At 42.3% G+C, this 18,432-nt stretch overlaps 2 protein-coding genes across 4 annotated transcripts in view; one reads left to right on the top strand and one right to left on the bottom strand.

The window, feature by feature from the left end:
• The window catches only part of asxl1 (ASXL transcriptional regulator 1), a 271,209-nt gene extending 261,597 nt beyond the window's left edge, over positions 1-9,612 (bottom strand). Inside the window, exon 1 of the mRNA XM_062392894.1 lies at positions 9,529-9,612. Within this exon, the coding sequence (XP_062248878.1) occupies positions 9,529-9,545 (17 nt within the window). The 5' untranslated portion in view covers positions 9,546-9,612. The remainder of the gene's footprint in view (positions 1-9,528) is intronic.
• vps13d (vacuolar protein sorting 13 homolog D) overlaps positions 1-18,432 on the top strand; it is a 123,329-nt gene that overhangs the window by 5,953 nt on the left and 98,944 nt on the right. For all 3 annotated transcript variants that reach the window (XM_062392890.1, XM_062392888.1, XM_062392889.1), the window contains exons 4-8: positions 61-138; positions 4,081-4,271; positions 14,300-14,380; positions 16,837-16,953; positions 17,272-17,376. In XM_062392890.1, coding sequence (XP_062248874.1) covers positions 61-138; positions 4,081-4,271; positions 14,300-14,380; positions 16,837-16,953; positions 17,272-17,376 — 572 coding nt within the window. The remainder of the gene's footprint in view (positions 1-60; positions 139-4,080; positions 4,272-14,299; positions 14,381-16,836; positions 16,954-17,271; positions 17,377-18,432) is intronic.

The raw sequence follows: 18,432 nt of genomic DNA, 5'->3' as shown, positions 1-18,432 counted from the left end.
ATAGTGAGGCAGCACATGCTTGGCACAGACTATGATGATCTGTTTCCTATCATTACTCAGGTGCAGTGGAGTTGGAGAACCTCCCTCTGAGGAAAGATGCCCTCCGAGACTTTGATCTGCCATTTGAAGTCAAAGCTGGTAAGAGACACTAGCTGACTTATATCACATGTTTTACCTCAGATTACATACACTGACTTCAACACTTATTTAGTTATTTTAATGCTGTCCACGTTGATCCATTCAGTTAAGGCTTGGATGCTGCACCAAAGCATTTAAATGGTAGGAAAAGCTCAGATTATAGCCTTCTTTTCTAATCACTCACATGTAGAGCTGATCATTATAATATCCTGTAAATGTATATTTATGTTATTGACAAAGCGGAGTGTCGCTTCTTCTTAAACAATGAAATTAAAAGGAGTTGCGAGATAGCCTGAAGGAAGAACAGATCTCCTGTAATCGTAAAAAGCCCTATGTAGCAAATTGTACTTTTCTAATATGGGCTATACAAATAAAGTTTGAACTGATGTTATTTAATTCAGCTTTATATAAAGCATTGCAGCAACAAAATTAATCTTATGATTTTCTCTGAAGACAAATTGCCTAACAGAAAGTGATTCAATGAATGTTCATGATGGTGCTTTGTGTCTGTGTCTTAGTTTGATATGGTGAAGTAAAGTAATTAAATGATTAAATGACTGGGTGGTGATTATGACAACCCAGTTGCCCTCCACTGCTGTTGTTTATCTTAGGACATAGTGGTCCACAGACTGAAGGCACACTGACCCGCTCTAACTGACTGCTACAGAGCATCGATCGCTTGTTTATTTAAACTTTATTATTTTTGAATCTATTAGGTGTCCAAATTGCAACAAATTTGACACCGCGCTAACCTTGGCCATCTACATGCCAAGTGGGAAACTGATCAAATAAAAGTAATGTATCTGTTTCAGGGTTTCCCCCAGCACTATCTTGTTAAGGCGGCCGCCTTAACAAGACTAGGGCCCCGCCTTGACTACCAATATATTGAAAAAAAAAAAAAAAAAAAAAAAAAGTTGAAAAAAAAAAAAAAATGGCATTGATAATACTCAGGTAATACTGTTTACAACATTAGTCGTGCCAATAAAGTTTTTTGAGTGTAATTGAGACGGCGACATCTGGTGGTTGATTATATTGTTGCATAGTCTATCATAGTCACCTGTCAATCTACCGCCAGTGACGTGCGGTGAGGTCAGTGAGTGGGTAGGCACTGAGATCTGAAAGCCAGATTTCTCTAAACCTATATATTGTTAAATCAAAAACAATAAACAACAAACAGGCACGCACGGCCGATTTCAAATAAGTTCCTCCCTTTCTTTCTTTCTCTCTCACTCACTCACTCACTCACTCACTCACTCACTCACTCACACACACAGACGGGACGTATATGAAATGTCACGACGGTGACTTCAGGTTTGCCCGTACCCTACTGTAGTTTGGTCTAAATGATTAAACATCGCATCCATCGACTTAACGGACCCGTCCCTCACACCAAGGGCAGAATAAACGTAAGGCAACAAGTCAAACCTTCGCCGATTCAAACTACCGGTACTACTTCTATTCAACTTAAAAATAAAAGACAGCATTCATCATTATGTAGGACTACAGCATAACGGACAGATAGGACCGCCTTCTCCAACGTGGAACGCCCTCTCCGTGCCTCTCCGCGGCTCCTCGGAGAGCTTTTCGTGCAGCTCTCCTTTTTCTAACTACACGTCGAAATGGCGGAGAGCCCACGGATAGCCCTTGGCTGTGATTGGTCCGCTAACGCCAGCATTTCGGAATGGAAACTTCCTGTTCCATTCCCTACATCACAATAAACCAAAATCACAACTACGACTCTATAATTAATGTGACAAGTGTGTTAAGCCAGCGGCGTTGTCCGGCTGACGGTGGCTGGTTAGAGCACTTACGGCACGTGTGTACGGTCACATACTGTTATAACGAACTTTCATAACGAGGCTAGCGGGCTAACCACCATGCTAACTGCGGTGGGAACAGCGCAAAAACCCGCTGACTTTAATCCCACGGCTCATGACACTCTCTCAAACACCGTCAGGTTAGAAGCAAACACTTTAGATCGATACTAACTAACGGTAGTAGTTAGTATCGGGTGTCCCTGCTGACTGTGTGTGGAAGCTGGGGGGAAGCTAGCTGCCTCCGTGTAGCTTCAAGCTGTTGCAGCTGTTGAATTAGCAACGCAGTTTGGAAACAAGACCGGGGAACCGCTGCGTTAAGACACGATAACATAAGCATTATGACCCGCTGGGTGTCACTTTATTCAGCAAAAACTGTCGCGTCATCAACATCCTTTTTCTGTTAGCTGCCATCGTTCACTGTGTGTGAGGAGCCGGGAGGACGTAAATAAACCAGCGTGGACTTCTTCTATATACCTCATGAGGTAGGCTTCTCTAAGCTCGACTTCAGTTGCGCCATCTACTGTTCTGGCGGTGAATTGTTTTCACAACAAAAAGGCTCGTAGAACTATAAATCAAAAAGGGTCCTTCCGCTCCGTCAGTCCGCAACGGACTCGGAGTAGCATACATTGGCCTTAAGCTGCGTAAATGTCTAGTAATATCTCGATTTTAATTGGTCCATGAATGATATGTAACGTAAAGGCTTATGTGGCATACCATTTACGTAAATAAGGCACAAAGAATGATGCTTATTTGCGTACATGTTAAATCATACAGAATCAGGTGCGCATGCGCGAAAACTTTTTTTTTCTTGCCGTCCACAATGAATAGGCGGTTAATTTGAACGGAATCCGACATCACAAACTGTCATCTTCCGAGGCAGCTTGATTTTTCTTAAAAACCGGCTTAAACCCTATTTTGTAGTGCCTGCATGTTTTCCACAACATTTGTACCTACTGTTGTTTATTTATATTGAAATAAACAGTTGTTTATTTCATTCATGCGTACTGGCATCTTTGAGCAAAATACCCCCAAAAATTTTCGCCGCGCCGCTACGCGCCGCGCCAACAGCACCGCCGCCTGCTTACCACCTTGACTGAGACATTTACTGGGGGAAACACTGTGTTTCACATTAGGGATGGGGGGAAATAAACGATTCAGTTACTAATGGCAGTTCTTGTGAATGACTGTTTTTAAATCGCCAAGCTGCCTCCCAAATCGATATTTTGTCCGTAGCCTACTTTTAATTATTTTGTTTAAGGCGGAAAAAACAGTGCCGCTTATAATCCTACAGATGGCGCAATGCAATCTATTCGTTCATGATTTCCTTCCGGCTAGAAGCGCAGCTAGTGGACAAATAGTAAACGTCAAAAAATGAAAGAAAATAAGGATCACACAGTCAGTCAGTCAGTCAGTCAGTGAGTCAGCCAGTGAGTCAGCTCGACCACCAGCGACACCGGCAGTCGGCGACCTTCATACTGCGCTTAATTGTTTTCTTCTCTGTCTCTCCGGGGTCCTGTTGCGGTAGTCCTGAGGGATTTCACTGCCTCCACTTTTTGAGAGCTGTCACTGCGGCGTCTCCTCACTCCTTCCTTCGCCGTACTTCCGACTGCAACTCATCCTCACCCAATAAGAAGGCTTGACCCCCCCCCCCACATCACTATCAGGCGACCGCTTTTAAACAACAAACAACAACCTATGATCAGAATAGATGATCAATACCATCTTTAGAAGCTTTACAAATACCTTACCTCAGCTCAAAAATAAATAAATATCAATCCTGTAAATGTCATGAATTATTCTCTGAGAAATCAATAGAAATTTTGAAAACATCCTATTCTGCATTGTTAAAGAAAGTGGGGGAAAAAATTAACATCCGATCCATCCCAATATTGATGGGGCCTTAATGACCCCTACTGCATCCTTCCGCCACATTTCATGGAAATCCACTTTTTCGACAGTAGTTGTATAATACTGCTAAATAAAAAACAGCTGTTAACGTAACCACCTCGGCAGAGGTAGTTATATGTAAATGTATACCAAGATTCAGAGTATGTGTAATTGTGTTTTCACTCTTATGCTATTTTTTTTTTTGTCATCACCCACACATCATGTTCTCTTTCACTAGGCTTCATTGGAAAGATTACCCTCCAGATCCCTTTTTACCGGCCTCACAGTGACCCATGGGCCATTTCCATGTCCCAGCTCAACCTGATCATTGGTCCAGTTCAGCTGCAGGAGTATGATGCAGAGAGAGAGAGAGAAGAGGAGAACGAGCGCAAAAAACGTCTCCTCCGGGCTCTCGAAGACAAATTCAAAGTAGGTGGATCAACTCCATCATTTTTATATATTTTATTTTACTGAGTTATGGTTAATGTAAAACAAACTACAAATCCTTCAGTTCTCTTTCTTAGCATATGTTTTGATGTCCCACTATGGGAAACGAGTTCCGCGGATTCACAGAAGCTCTTGTACCAATTCGCCATCCCTGAGTGGCTGGCAGTCGTGGTGTCTGCGTCAGGGTGGGGGGTTAGTAAGAGGACGAAATCCTGAACCGGAGATTCAGCGCCGTGGGTCTACTCATATGCTAAACCCTCAAACGGAGCCACCCGTCCTTTTGGATTACAATGAGTAGAATGAGTCTGACAGGGAGGATTGTCTGGTGTCGGATGGTGACGACGAGAATTAGGATTCTATTTTTCCTACCACCTACAAATGGTCTCAGCTCTCCAAGCCCAGCAAAGGGCTCAGGTAAGGCGGTTACGCCTCAGCCAAGTAAGGAAATGCACGGCATGTGTAAGCGGGGCGCGGAGAGACTGGGTATACCATGGTCTGAGGTCTTGGAGAAGGCCCCAAAGTCCCGCTACGAGGGGAAGAAATTACCCCAAGCTAAATGGACTGTGCGACAGCTTCTGCCTATGTTCCCGGAGTTAGTGGTGCGTCTTCCCTGGATTTTGAAGGGATAGACAAACATGCCATGGCCAGTATGCTGCCCATGGATCCGCTGATGGCAGCTCACCATCACCCACAGCTGTCGGCTGCCTCACCCAGAGCTCCCACAATCTGTGCGAAAGCTGAATGCTTCAAATCCGGCATGACAAAGCAAGCTTATAAAGCAGCAGGTTTGACACTGAGGGCTCTCAACGTCACCTACATGTTGTCAGCATACCAGGCCAGCTTTTTGGCGTGATAGCCGACATGCCAAAAAGTTCTGTGTGGGAAGAGATCCCCACAATTGCAGACATCTGCCTACGCTTTGCACTGTACAGGCTGTGGGGGAAGTGCCTGTCGATGTTGGTGCTACAAGAGAGGACGAGATCTATTCAAGAGGCGGAGAGAAAGGGTTCAGATATGGAACTGTTCAACACCACATCAATATCTCCCAAGCAGTCACACACAGTTTGTGAAAATAAAGGCTTTTCCACTGACACATCCAGGCTCACAGCCGAGGGAGCAGGGATACAAATGTACATAAAAACACAAAGTTGTAGAGCACAGTGTTTTCCCCCTGAATCACAATAGGGAGACAGCGTCCCAGCTTTGCTGAAACATCACATTCTGCTTGTCCAGAGTCAGTCAGTCCAAGCATGCGCAATAGTTCTTGGCTGCATGGGCCATGTCATACACTAGGATGACCCACCGTGGAGTCGCGAATTTGTAACCCTTTAATGCATAAATATATACACATATTTGAGTTGAAATTATAATAAAAACATGCAATAAAAACATTTCCATCAGTTTTTTCCTTTTTTAGTTGACCCATGAGGTTATTAGGACACGAATTAGCGGAACGAGCAAGAGTTGCAAGGCCAAAAGAAAGTCCTTACTAAATTAAACCCGCTGCTGTAGCTGTAAATCTGGCCATGTATGGGGATAAATTATAAACCTGTGAGCTGGATAATGCTGTTTTGCTCCGCGCCCCGTGTTGTATTAATGCCTGTGTTGCATTGGCCTAATAGTGCGTGGCTGTGCGCAACATCATATAACACCTCCAGGGTCGGTTGTGGTTACCAGTCTCTGGCACCGTTACTTTGGGGGTCGGCGGCGGAAAAGTTTGGGAACTCCTGCGCTAGGGGACAGCATTCTACAGCTAGAGCGGGCCCCCAGAGATCGTCTGTCTCAGACAGAGCCTCACTCCCCCCTAACTATAAGTTTAGAGAGTTGGAAAAAATGTGACGTGTCAGAATGGGTATCGAGAACACTGGCCAAGGGCTACAGGCTTCAATTCCCTGCATACCCCCCTGTTTCAACAGTCTCCCCGGGTGTTACGGGGAGAAATATCTTCTCTGTTTTTGAACAATTATTAAAACAAGTTCCTTGACAGTGAGTCTCACACAGTATGAACTACATACAAATAGTCTTGGTCCTAAAATACAAAAGAAACATTACCAATTCAATGGCATAAGACATATGAGTTAAGGGGTTACATTCATATTCCAAATAAATACAATATGTTCACTTTGCTTAATACCTTATGACAGACGACCATTTCTCTAAATAAATGTCCATCATGAATTTTGGTTTCGCTCTTACTGTATATTTTCTTGAGTCTTTGGGTCCATTGGTCCAAGGTAGGTGTCTGGGTTTTGAGCCAGTCAGTTGTGATCATTTTGTGGGCTATTAACCTGTTAAGAGGCGGGTGAGATTCGCCTAAAACGCCTGTCTGAGTAAATTGAAAGCTGTTCTTGAACCATTTGGAGTATATGCATGGTCTTGGTCTCTTTTGAAAAGTTACTTTCCGAACTCCCCACCCAGAATCACTCTAAGTATTACTGGTATTGAGTAATAGCAGTTGGAAAACAGTTAATTAGAAGGTTTTTATTTCCGCCTGAATATTTTTGCGTAAACAGATGCCTGCAGATGCCTCTAGCTGGGACTTATGAGCTGGAAAACACAATGAGACTGTGATGGAAATCTGGAGATACAAGAGGATGGAAACAGCAAAGTTATCTACGTGTATTTAATTAGGGGCTTTTCCAGAAAGGATCAACACAGGGAGTCACAAGGATTGCAGAGTGAAGATCCAGAACAGTCAAATGCACTGGTCTTATATAGGAGAACAAGGCTGTTTCCCTGAGCCAGTTCAGACTGGTTTTGTAGGGTAGTTTAAGACAGGAACCAGAGCAAAGGAACAAATGATTTACATACATTTTCATTGGGTTCTTTGGATAGTCAATAATTAATGGAAAGGTCAAACAGGTATATAGAAAGGTCATACAGATTTCAGGTCATAAACATTTAAGGTCATGGAGTCTTAGACAGGTATGCCAAATGTTACTCTTCAACTATCAAATAGGTTTCAAGCACACTTTGCTATTTTCCACTACACCAAGTCATGTCTCCAATACAGGACCCTAGCATGAAGCCGTGACTAGCCCAGGTTCGGATTTGATAAAAATACCACAGACAATGAATATTTTACAGATTTTTTCCTAAGGGTATGTCTAGGCGTTCTCCATAAAGGCCATTTGGAGACTCCCAAGGACCCTTTGTAACCATGGTAACCAATTAGTCTAAAAAGCTACTTTTACACTATAAATCATACTTTTATTCAAAGGAGACAAAACCGGTGATATGGTTTAAAATGTATATAAACATCATTCATGTTTATTGGGGACAAAACAGGGACGCAAGATGCTCTGGGACCAGTTGGACATTGTTGCGCAGTGACTTACTTGGTGTTTCTGTATATTTATCTCGTGAAGAAGCACATCTTCATGTTGAAAATTTCATGGCTAAACGATACGGCAGTCATCAGAACAATTGGTTGCAATTGAGTCAGTCTTTACACGTCAGAAGAGTTTTCAATAGCCAACGAGTCTCGTTGGCTATTGTAGGCTGTGGACAACCCATGCCAGCTCCTATTGGGTCAAGTTTAGATTGACAGCTCACTTAACCAAATAGGAGCTGCCAGCCACCATTTTGATAGCAGGAGAGTTGCTTTGTATACATGTAAACAGGAGTTACGAGTGAAAGTACATCAAAGTTTACACGGAGCTGCTGGCTGCTCTGAGAATAAGCAACAGCTGACTCTGCCTATTCTATGATATAATGGTGTGTTTTGGACTGATTATGTTACTGGATTAGATCGTCTGGTCCTCTGGCAATGTACCAAGACCGTTTTTGTTGGAATGTTATCCATCTGTGGATTAATATGATGCTTCTTAGGTGAGTGACGTTGACTTTGTCAGTGTTTTGATTTTGATGTCAGTCTGACCGAGACGTTGATTGTACCGGCTGTGTTGATCGGATCTTAGCCTTCCAAAGATATGCTGCATCAGTACCTACAGTGGATATACAAAGTCTACACACCCCTGTTAAAACAAGGTTTTTGTGATGTAAACAAATGAGACAAAGATAAATCCTGTCCGAACTTTTTCCACCATTAATGTGACCTTTAACGTGAACAATTCAGTTGAAAAACAAATTGAATTATTTTAGGGGGGAAAAAATAAATAGAAAACTTACAATAACCTGGTTGCAGAAGTCTGCACAACCTTAACCTAATACTTTGTTGAAGCACCTTTTGATTTTATTACAGCACTCAGTCTTTTGGGGTAGCATATTAGCATGGCACATCTTGACTTGTCAATATTTGCCCACTTTTCTTTGCAAAAGGGCTCCAAATCTTTCATATTGCGAGGGCATCTCCTGTGCACAGCTCTCTGCAGATCACCCCACAGATGTTCAATTGGAATCAGGTCTGGGGTCTGGCTGGCCCATTCCAAAGATAACCTTCTTCTGGTGAAGCCATGTTTTTGTTGGTTTGGATTCATGCTTTGGGTCGTTGTCGTGCTGATAGGTGAAATTTATCTTCATCTTTCGAAACGGAAGCCTGAAGGTTTTGTGCCAAAACTTACTTGTATTTTTTAACTGTTCATAATTTTCCTCAACCTTGAGGAAAACAGTAAAACAGCCCCAAAGCATTATGCTGCCACCACCATGCATCACTGTGGGTATGGTGTTCTTTGGGTGATGTGCAGTGTTGTTTTTGTGCCAAACATACCTTTTTGGAATTATGGCCAAAAAATTCAACCTCGGTTTCATCAGACCAAAACACATTTTCCCACATGCTTTTTGGAGACTTCATGTATGTTTTTAAAAAGTTTAGCCGGGCTTGGATGTTTTTCTTGGTAAGAAAAGGCTTTTGTCTTGCCACCCTTTCCCATAGCACAAACACATGAAGAATACAGAAGATTGTTGTCACATGTAGTTCACAGCCGGTCGTTGCCAGAAATTCCTGTAGCTCCTTTAATGTTGCTGTCGGCCTCTTGGACGCCTCCCTGACCAGTTTTCTTGTTGTCTTTTCATACATTTTGGAGGGATGTCCAGTACTTGGCAATGTCACCATTGTGCCATATTTTCTCCACTTGATGATGATAGTCTTCACTGTGTATCATGGTATATCTAATCAATCAATCAATCAATCAAATTTTATTTGTATAGCCCATATTCACAAATTACAATTCATCTCATAGGGCTTTAACAGGGTGTGACATCCTCTGTCCTTAACCCTCAGCAAGAGTAAGGAAAAACTACAAAAAACCCTTTTAACAGGGTAAAAATATGTAGAAACCTCAGAGAGAGCCACATGTGAGGGATCCCTCTCCCAGGACGGACAGAAGTGCAATAGATGCCACGTGCAGGAGAACATCATCAAATGCCTTGGAAATTATTTTGTACCCTTCTCCTGACTGATACCTTTCAACAGTGAGATCCCTCTGATGATTTGGAAGCTCTCTGCGAATCATGGCACTTGCTGTAAGATGCCACTAAGAGAATGTCAGGAAAATCCTACTAAAACAGTTGAACTTTATTTGGGATTAATTAGAGTCACTGTAAATGAAGGCAGGTGTTTACTAACTATTTAACATGAGTTTGATGTGATTGATTTTGAATACAGCCACATCCCCAGTTATAAGAGGGTGTGCACACTTATGCAACGACATTATTTTATTTTTTTATTTTTAGTTTCCCCCCTAAAAGTTTGTTTTTTCAATCAAATTGTTCACGTTATAGGTCACATTAAAGGTGGAAAAAGTTCAGACAGGATTTATCTTTGTCTCATTTGTTTACATCACAAAAACCTTGCATTTTAACAGGGGTTTGTAGACTATTTATATCCACTGTATCTGTACGACGCAGTTCTGTAAATAACAATGTTTGATGCTTATCGGTTAAACAGCCCACCTGGAGGATGCCCTGCGTGTTAATGCTGCTCAAAGCTTAATGCCAGGGCCCTGCACGCATACATTTTGTTTTTTTCCGAATCCACATGAAGGTATATTCCCTAAAACCAGCCCCTGTGGTCCAAGTAATATTTTCAACTATAAAATCTCTCCAATTTCACTCATTATCTGTAGGGCTGCCGCGATTAGTCGACGTCATCAATGACGTCGACGCTGAAAATGAGTCGACATCCATATTTTTAAACGACGCGTCGGACCCACTCAAATTATGCATTTATGTTCTTCTTCAATATCACTACATAACGCCAGGTTTACACCGGAGGCCGTGGCGCCCGGCTGTTCACACAGGGGCGCATTTCTCAGGGCCGGCAGGTTCATCGCAGCCCATGTGAACTGCACAAAGGTTTAACGGGGGGGCGGATAGGAGGCTCCTGGCTTTCCTTGTTTTTTTTTTGGGAGGAAAATGTATCGTTTAGATTAATTGACTATTCTGTAAAATAGTTGACAGATTAATCTATAGAAAAATAGTCGTTAGTGGCAGCCCTAATTATCTCCTTCCAGAATACTTTTAGTTTTGGGCAATCCCAAAAGATGTGTGAGAAGTCACCCATTAATCCCCATCATCTCCAGCAGAGGGGGCTAGACTTGTTTTCATGGCTATGCAGATTAGTGGAAATCCAGATTTCCCCCCCTCAACAACAGATATCACTTTTAAGAGGTGGGCAGGCAGAAACCTGAGGGTTATTGACCAGTTGCTTTGTGACACCGGTATACAGCCATTCTCCTATCTACAAGACAACTTGGACTATGGGCAGAGAAGGTCTCTGGTTCGTCTCCACGGAGAGACAACAAAAAGACGAACCTGGATTGATCTGTCCAAAAATCCAAGAGGATTCTCCCTACCCTGTATAGTGCCCCTGAGCAAGGCACCTTACTCCCCCAACATCTGCTCCCGAGCGCCGTACATGGACGCTCACTGCTCTGTGTGTCCTGCACCAGATGGGTCAAAAGCAGAGATTACATTTCCCTACCTGCATGAGTGTGCCTTTGCATGTCTGTGCATGTGTTTGGGACTAATAAATGCATCTTAATCTTAAGTGATATGTTCCGGTATTTTCAGATAAGAAATTACATTACAAACCATACAGATTGGAATATAATCAAAAATTCTCCAACGAACATTGAAATTTACTTTATTAATATAACTAAACATCAATTACCCAGTAAAAATCATGTTTCCCATATATACAGGAATCTGTTACTGGATACATCAGACAACACTTTTTATATTAAAAACAAATGGGAGCTGGAGTTAAATATTATAATTGAGGATGGGGAGTGGGAAACAATGTGCATTGGATGTCATAAAGGTATCAATAGTAACATGTGGAAGGATTTTGATTGGAAGATGAAGACTAGGTTCTTTAAGACGCCCTCCGTGGTCTCTAAATTTGCAGATAATCCAGCGGCAATATACTGCTGTAGATGATGTGGAATGGTTGGCGACCACTCACACATATTTTGGGATTGCCCAATAAAGCTTCGTTTTTGAAAGGGGATAAAGAGCGAGATTAGATCAAGTTTGGGGAATTAATATACTGTTCACCCCAAGTCAGTTTCATTCGATCTAACTCCTGAAGGCATGTACACAAGAGACCAAGAGCACTTGTTACATATATTCTTGATGACTGCTAGGAAAATGCTGACAATAAAATGGTTGAATCCTCAGCCACCTACAGTGGCACAGTGGAAACAGAAGCTGAGGGAGGTGTATGGAATGGAGGCTTTAACTGCTCAATTACAATTAAGGTCTGATTTTTTTGTTAGGAGGTGGCTACCTATTGCAGGATACCCCTCTAACTGAGAGGAATCCTGTGGTACGATTGAATGTCTTAACTGTCCATTTATTTATTATTTTTCACTAATCAGTATTACTCAACTTTCTTTTTTTTTCTTTTTCTTCTTGTCTTTAGCGCTGTCATATATAAGTTGTGATGTTGTCAAGGAATGTTTGTGTTTCTCTTCAATAAAAATAAAGTAAAAAAAAAATATATATCTGAAAATCTCATTAGGCAAAATGCCATATTGGATCCGAAGTTGTGAGAAAGCCCTTAGAGTAGTTCCCTCAAAGGATCATTCCTTGCCCAACTACTAAAACCACTCTCCAGTTTAGCTGGCTAAAAGTCACAAATATAAGCTATTTTAGTTGCCCTATGTAATGACTGGTTAATTAAAAAATGTTCTTATCTTTGCCCAAAACATCTAGGGTATGGTTTAGTCACTCATTTTGAATCTTAAATATCCATAATACTTATGCCTCCATGAAAGGGAGGGCCGAAATTGATATATTAGTTACAGAGCTCTGTTCTGTTATATCTACTCATTTTGTTTCCACATCTAGCCTAATCCATGAGACCAATATTAGAAATTGTGATGCCCAGTAGTAGCTTCTAAAATGGGGCAATGCTAAGCCACAGCATCCTTGGCAATAAGTTTCTCCTGATGGTCTCCACCCAACCCACGTTTCAGCCGCGTGACTCTGGGCTATTTTGCGTTGCCCACTGTTCTTCTCCCTGCATGACCAGAGTGTCCGGCTGTAGGTGGATGCGTTAGCACACGGGTGCCCGCACGTTCTGCTTTATGCATTCCCCCCTCTGGCCTAGATTCCGCCAACATTGTTTGGGATGGGGAACTGTCTGTCACTGATTTGAATCACTCCTCACTGGCCGTCCATTCATTGGCTGGCAGAAGTAAAACAGCTCCTCCAAGGGCACCCCATGGCCTCTCCCGCTGCGCAGGGACCTGCTCTCCCAGCAGGCAGGAGATACTTCACCCTCATCCGGAGCAGCTCGACCTGTGCCCTGGCGGAATGGCCAGATTTTCATCCACCGACTTCTGCAGAACAGCTGCGGTAATACATGTTGTGGCCTGTCCATGCTTTACACAGGTATGTGGAGACAACAAGGAGCTTAGGAAGGGGATCCGTTATTTGTGTCCTGAGACTCAGCCCCGCTGGGGCAAATCTATCACGGAACAAGGCTTTATTGCTGCATTGCGTTGGCCTTCTCCAACCGCAGGTTCCGACTGGTTTACGGGCACATTCTACCATGGGTCTTTGGCCCTGTTCAAGGGAGTCTTTATCCTAGACATCTGCGCTGCAGCTAGCTGATCTTGCCCCTCACGTTTGCAAGGTTCTACAGGTTGGATGTCAAATCCCCTGGCCTGACCCATGCTGTCGTGAACATGGGCTCCTCTGTGGATCTGCCTCATCCACTCCTATCTACATGAAGTGGAGACGGCGGTCAGTCCTCGAGATAAGCTTGTCGGGCAATACAGGAGTCTCCATATCCCATTGAAATGAATGATAAGAAAGAGAACTTTGGTTATTTTTGTAACCCTGACGCTCTGAGTAGCATAAGCAGTGGGAGAGGTGGTGGTCTAGTGGCAGAAACTTGGACTATGGGCAGAGAAGGTCTCTGGTTCGTCTCTGGTTCGACTCCACGGAGAGACAACAAAAAGACGAACCTGGATTGATCTGTCCAAAAATCCAAGAGGATTCTCCCTACCCTGTCTAGTGCCCCTGAGCAAGGCACCTTACTCCCCCAACATCTGCTCCCCGAGCACCGTACATGGTCGCTCACTGCTCCATGTGTCCTGCACCAGATGGGTCAAAAGCAGAGATTAAATTTCCCTACCTGCATGAGTGTGCCTTTGCATGTCTGTGCATGTGTTTGGGACTAATAAATGCATCTTAATCTTAATCATAAGTGATATGTCTCTCCAGACAGCCCTTCTTGATGCCGGGATGAATCGAAAAGAGGTCTGCTTGTTTTGAGTGATCAGGCGTATCTAAGGGGTGGAACCCTGATGCAGACGTCGCGACTACCAGCAACTCAGGGCTACTGAATTGGTACAAATGCTTCTGTGAATACGCAAGGGTGCGGATCACATAGTGAGACATCTCACTCATGCTACTCAGAGAACCAGGGTTACGACAGTAACCTAAAGTTATTGAGGCTTTAAGAAATAGTTCAGTCTCACAGGGGCACTTGTAGACATGTAGAACATTAAAGTTGTCACTTATTCAAGTAATTGAGGTCTTTTTTATTGAACTCTTCCCTATGTACATTTGTGCCATTGTGTTTTTGTCCTCTCCAGAGTGAGTGTGAACGGAGGGGAGAGTCTTATTGGTATTCTGTGTCTGCCTCAGTGGTCACCAGGATTGTGGAAAACATTGAGGTAAGCTATCTTTAACATAAGACACTATGTGTATGCGTCCGTGCGTGCATGCGTGCACGCTGTCCCTCCTCATACAAACTTATAATCAAGGGATATTCACCTTCTATTCTTATATTCTACAATAGTTAGCAGAAACATGAATCTATAATGTTCCATCACGGTATCAATGCAGTGCCTGTGCTGCGGCTCCTCATACTCTCTATGCTGTGTGCTTCAACCTAACTTGATCTGGGTGTAACTCTATACCAGCCACATGAATGGTTCATTGCTATTCTCATTGGTTGTTCATGTTTTCCGTCAAAACATGGATGGGATGAGTTCTATTAATGTTATAGCCACATACGTTTCTATCGAAGAAAAGTTATATCGCGATATTCATCGCTATCGTTTGATTGCCCAGCCCTAGTTCTCCCCTGACCCAAACCGCATTCTTCCAACAAGTTTCTTGGAAAATCATACAAGGTGTTTTATTCTATGCTGCTAACCAAGATAGGAACCAATATCTCTCATCAGCGCCAATAGTTAATCATCTTGTGAAATACTCCCAGCAGTATGAAGTAATAATCACACCAAAATCGGTTGATGTTGTGGAGTCATTTCACTGCGCAGCGGGTAATAGTTTGGGATAGAAGGAAGATAACTGGATATAGGATGCAGGAAAATATTTTGGTACGCGTACAATTTACATGTATGTTAATTGTGTTGGTGGTGTATAGGGGAGAGCTGGTGGCCATCCTGTAAAAATGTACAGATCTCTTACTATTTATAACCTTAATAGTGTTTCTCCTACCATTCTATTAGAGGGACACCCCACCAACGGCACCTCCCGCCCCCCCGGAAGATCAAGTTAATTAATATTATTATTATTTTTTTTTATATAGCGCCAGATAGCCAGAGGTCGGTCATTTTTTCTCTACATGCACGCACGTTTAGATTTTTCCCTGCTCTCTGTATCGCGAATGTCCGAGTTCCATCCAGATGTGCGCATACACAGACTCGTGCGCGCCTACACAGGTGAGCAACCTCCCACCAGCAGACAGAGAGCATCTGAGAACATGTCTCATGAATCACCTAAGAAGTAGCTAAAAATATCCGCGTTTTTTAAACGCTCTCAGGTGGATGGTAACAGCAACTCTCCTGCGAGCAGCAGCGGGAGTAGCTCTCCTGCTCCGGGTCCAAGTTTTGCACACCCTCCCCCAGACAAGCATCTGTACAGTCACCACGGATGACAGGTTTTGAACCAGCTTGGCTGTCAGAGGGGAAATACATCCCTCGGCTGTACAAGATTGATCTTGGTAAGTTTTAGACTGGACGCTGAAGCACCGCGCCGCGCCATTCTCAGCGCCGGTCAGCCCGATTCTGCTTTTTCCGCTTGTTGTATTTAACCTTGAAAGTACCACGCCTTGCAACCTCAGCCTGAACCCTTATTAACCCCGCTGCGTCACTTCATAATAGCAACAACAAAAACCAAATCGATGTTGTGAAGAAGCTGGTTAGGAAAGGGCTGACATTACTAAGCAACACTTTAATTGTTCAAAACGAGCAAATCTGATGTGAAAAGATTGTTATTATAGACGGAAGTTTCAAAACAGTAATTTAACACAAACGAGGGTTATGGCGGTGCTCTATTCTAACAGGGATTTCAGGTGGTAGAGAAGTCGTTCAGCAATGGGAAGATTGCTAGTAGGATCTCGACTTTTGTCTTCTTTCACTTTATGTGCATGCTCCATGACGTCTTTACAGCGATTTCAACCACCAGCGTTTCCGTGTTTTCTTGACAGGGCTTTGTGTAGACGCGATACACAAATACCGGATCAAAAAAAAAATCTGGGTTCAGGCAATCCAGGTTAAGTATGGAAGTCAGTAAATACATACATTACATTACATACATACATACACACATACACACATGGATTTATTGTATTTATGCATGCATAAATAAATAGTTAAAATACAGTTCATAGAGAATGAATAGGGGATTATTTCAGTTTTCTTTATTGGTTTTAAGAATGTTCTGTCGAGAATTTAGACAGCATAAACAGGCAGTTGTGAGAGGAAACCAGACCCGGCCATTTATAGAGTCTCCCTGCCAGTCCTACAGAAAGGACAAACAAATGACGTCTGAGCATAACAGAATAGCCTATAATCGCTGGTCAGAAATTCAATGTACAGTTCACGCCCCCCCACCCCTCCCCTCTCATATCAAAGGTTACAGCTTAACTTGTTATTTCATGCAAAAAGGAAGGGGCCTTTTTTAATCTAGCTAAAGTAAGTAGGACAAGTATAAAACCGAACAGAAAATAAATATAATGTTGTGTAGAGTGTCGACGCTAGTAACATTTCTGGGTGAATGTTGTTAGCATGATAAAATCAAAGAACTTTTTATTTAACAAATTATTTACATGCTGCTGTTTTTGTTTTACTCTGAGTTTATTTGTTCTGCCTTATATGTGTAGCTGAAGATCCAAGATGTGCATCTTAGATTTGAGGATGACTTCTCCAACCCAGAAAAACCTTTCTCTTTCGGCGTTTGCATCAAAAATGTTTCTGCTCAGAACCCCTCCAAAGAGTCGGTAAGGGCTTACTCAGTGATTTTTCAATTTACAGAGTGAAATTAATGAATCAAGTTTTTAAGTGGATTTACATTAGTGCACATATCATGTTTTGGCTTTAAATCAAGGACTTCTTAAAGCATGCAATAGTAATACAGATTTGCATTACTTTCACCAAAGAAATTGTTCTTGTAATGATGTCTTGGACTATTAAGATATTTTTATTTTTAAGACATGACATTTATTCAAACATTTAAACCTTATTCGATTCCTTGATTGATTCAGGACCTCCATGGGTCTTTGTATTTAAGGTTTAAAGGAATTTCCTTTGATTTGCAGGTGCAGAAGCTTTTACGACAAAAGCAGCTGGAGATTGAAGACTTCTGTGTCTACTGGGACACAGAGTGTGAAATGTTGGGAAAACTGCAGACAAATCAGATCCCGGTCAGTCAAATGATGAACATTTGTGTACTCTACTTTGATGGTGCAAAATCAAATTAAATGCAAAAGCATACTATAAGTTCCAATTCTCTCCAGTTCTAGAAATAATGGGCTCTGTCTTACAACTTGCAAAAGGTGCTGCTAAGCACCAGGCAGCTGATTGCTAGTTTCAAACAGGTTCAGTGGTCCGGCTCTGATTCAGAGCCCTTCCTAGCACCCATGAGCATTTTGTTTATTAAAATGATGTGGATATAATAATTCTACATTGTCGGCACATTACTCCGCAAAAAACTTGGTCTGAAGTCACTGGTGGAGTATTTCTCTGTAATTTTAATGCATGGGCCAAATTTCAATCTACATTATCTCAGGACACGTTACATAGAAATTCAACAGTTCCCACAGCGACCTAGCATGACAGTTATATATAAGATCTCCAAGACTGGTAATGAGAGAGCGTGCACAGGACCTTGTGGAACTTCATGACAATTTTTTGTGTGCTCGGAATAGTCATTGCTTATATTAACTATTTGTTATCTATCTAAGTATGACTTCAAACCAGCCTTGTTCTATTACTTTAGTAATTATCTCTATCTCTCGCTATGATATGCAGACTCATGCACATACACACACCCTGACACACCACACACATACATTTTGTCATTGGATGCATCTGTAAACTTAGACAAAATTATGTTGGCATAAACAACATAATTTGGTCCTCATGAACACAATTGACGGTCTTGATTATTTGCATAGAGAGTGGGGAAATTTGTGCTGTTAGAATCCTTTGCCATGCAACTTGTTTGTAAAGACGACAAATTGCTTCACTTAGGTTCTTCAGCTTGCTGGTTGCATCTGATTTAAAGCTAAGATAATGATTTTGTATTAATCTTTGCAAGGAGCTCTTCCATGCATTACCTAAAACTAACTTGCGTCTCTGTGCATTTGTGTGCTGTGCACGCACATACACACATCGGGCCGAATATATTGTCAATCGATGACTGTTGAGTCGCATGTGGCCAATTACAAAAGTGTATTAATCGCCCAACCATGGTTTGT

Source organism: Platichthys flesus, chromosome 7 (genome assembly GCF_949316205.1).
Source record: "Platichthys flesus chromosome 7, fPlaFle2.1, whole genome shotgun sequence".
NCBI lineage: Eukaryota > Metazoa > Chordata > Actinopteri > Pleuronectiformes > Pleuronectidae > Platichthys > Platichthys flesus.
This window is presented reverse-complemented; position numbering and strand designations above follow the sequence as displayed.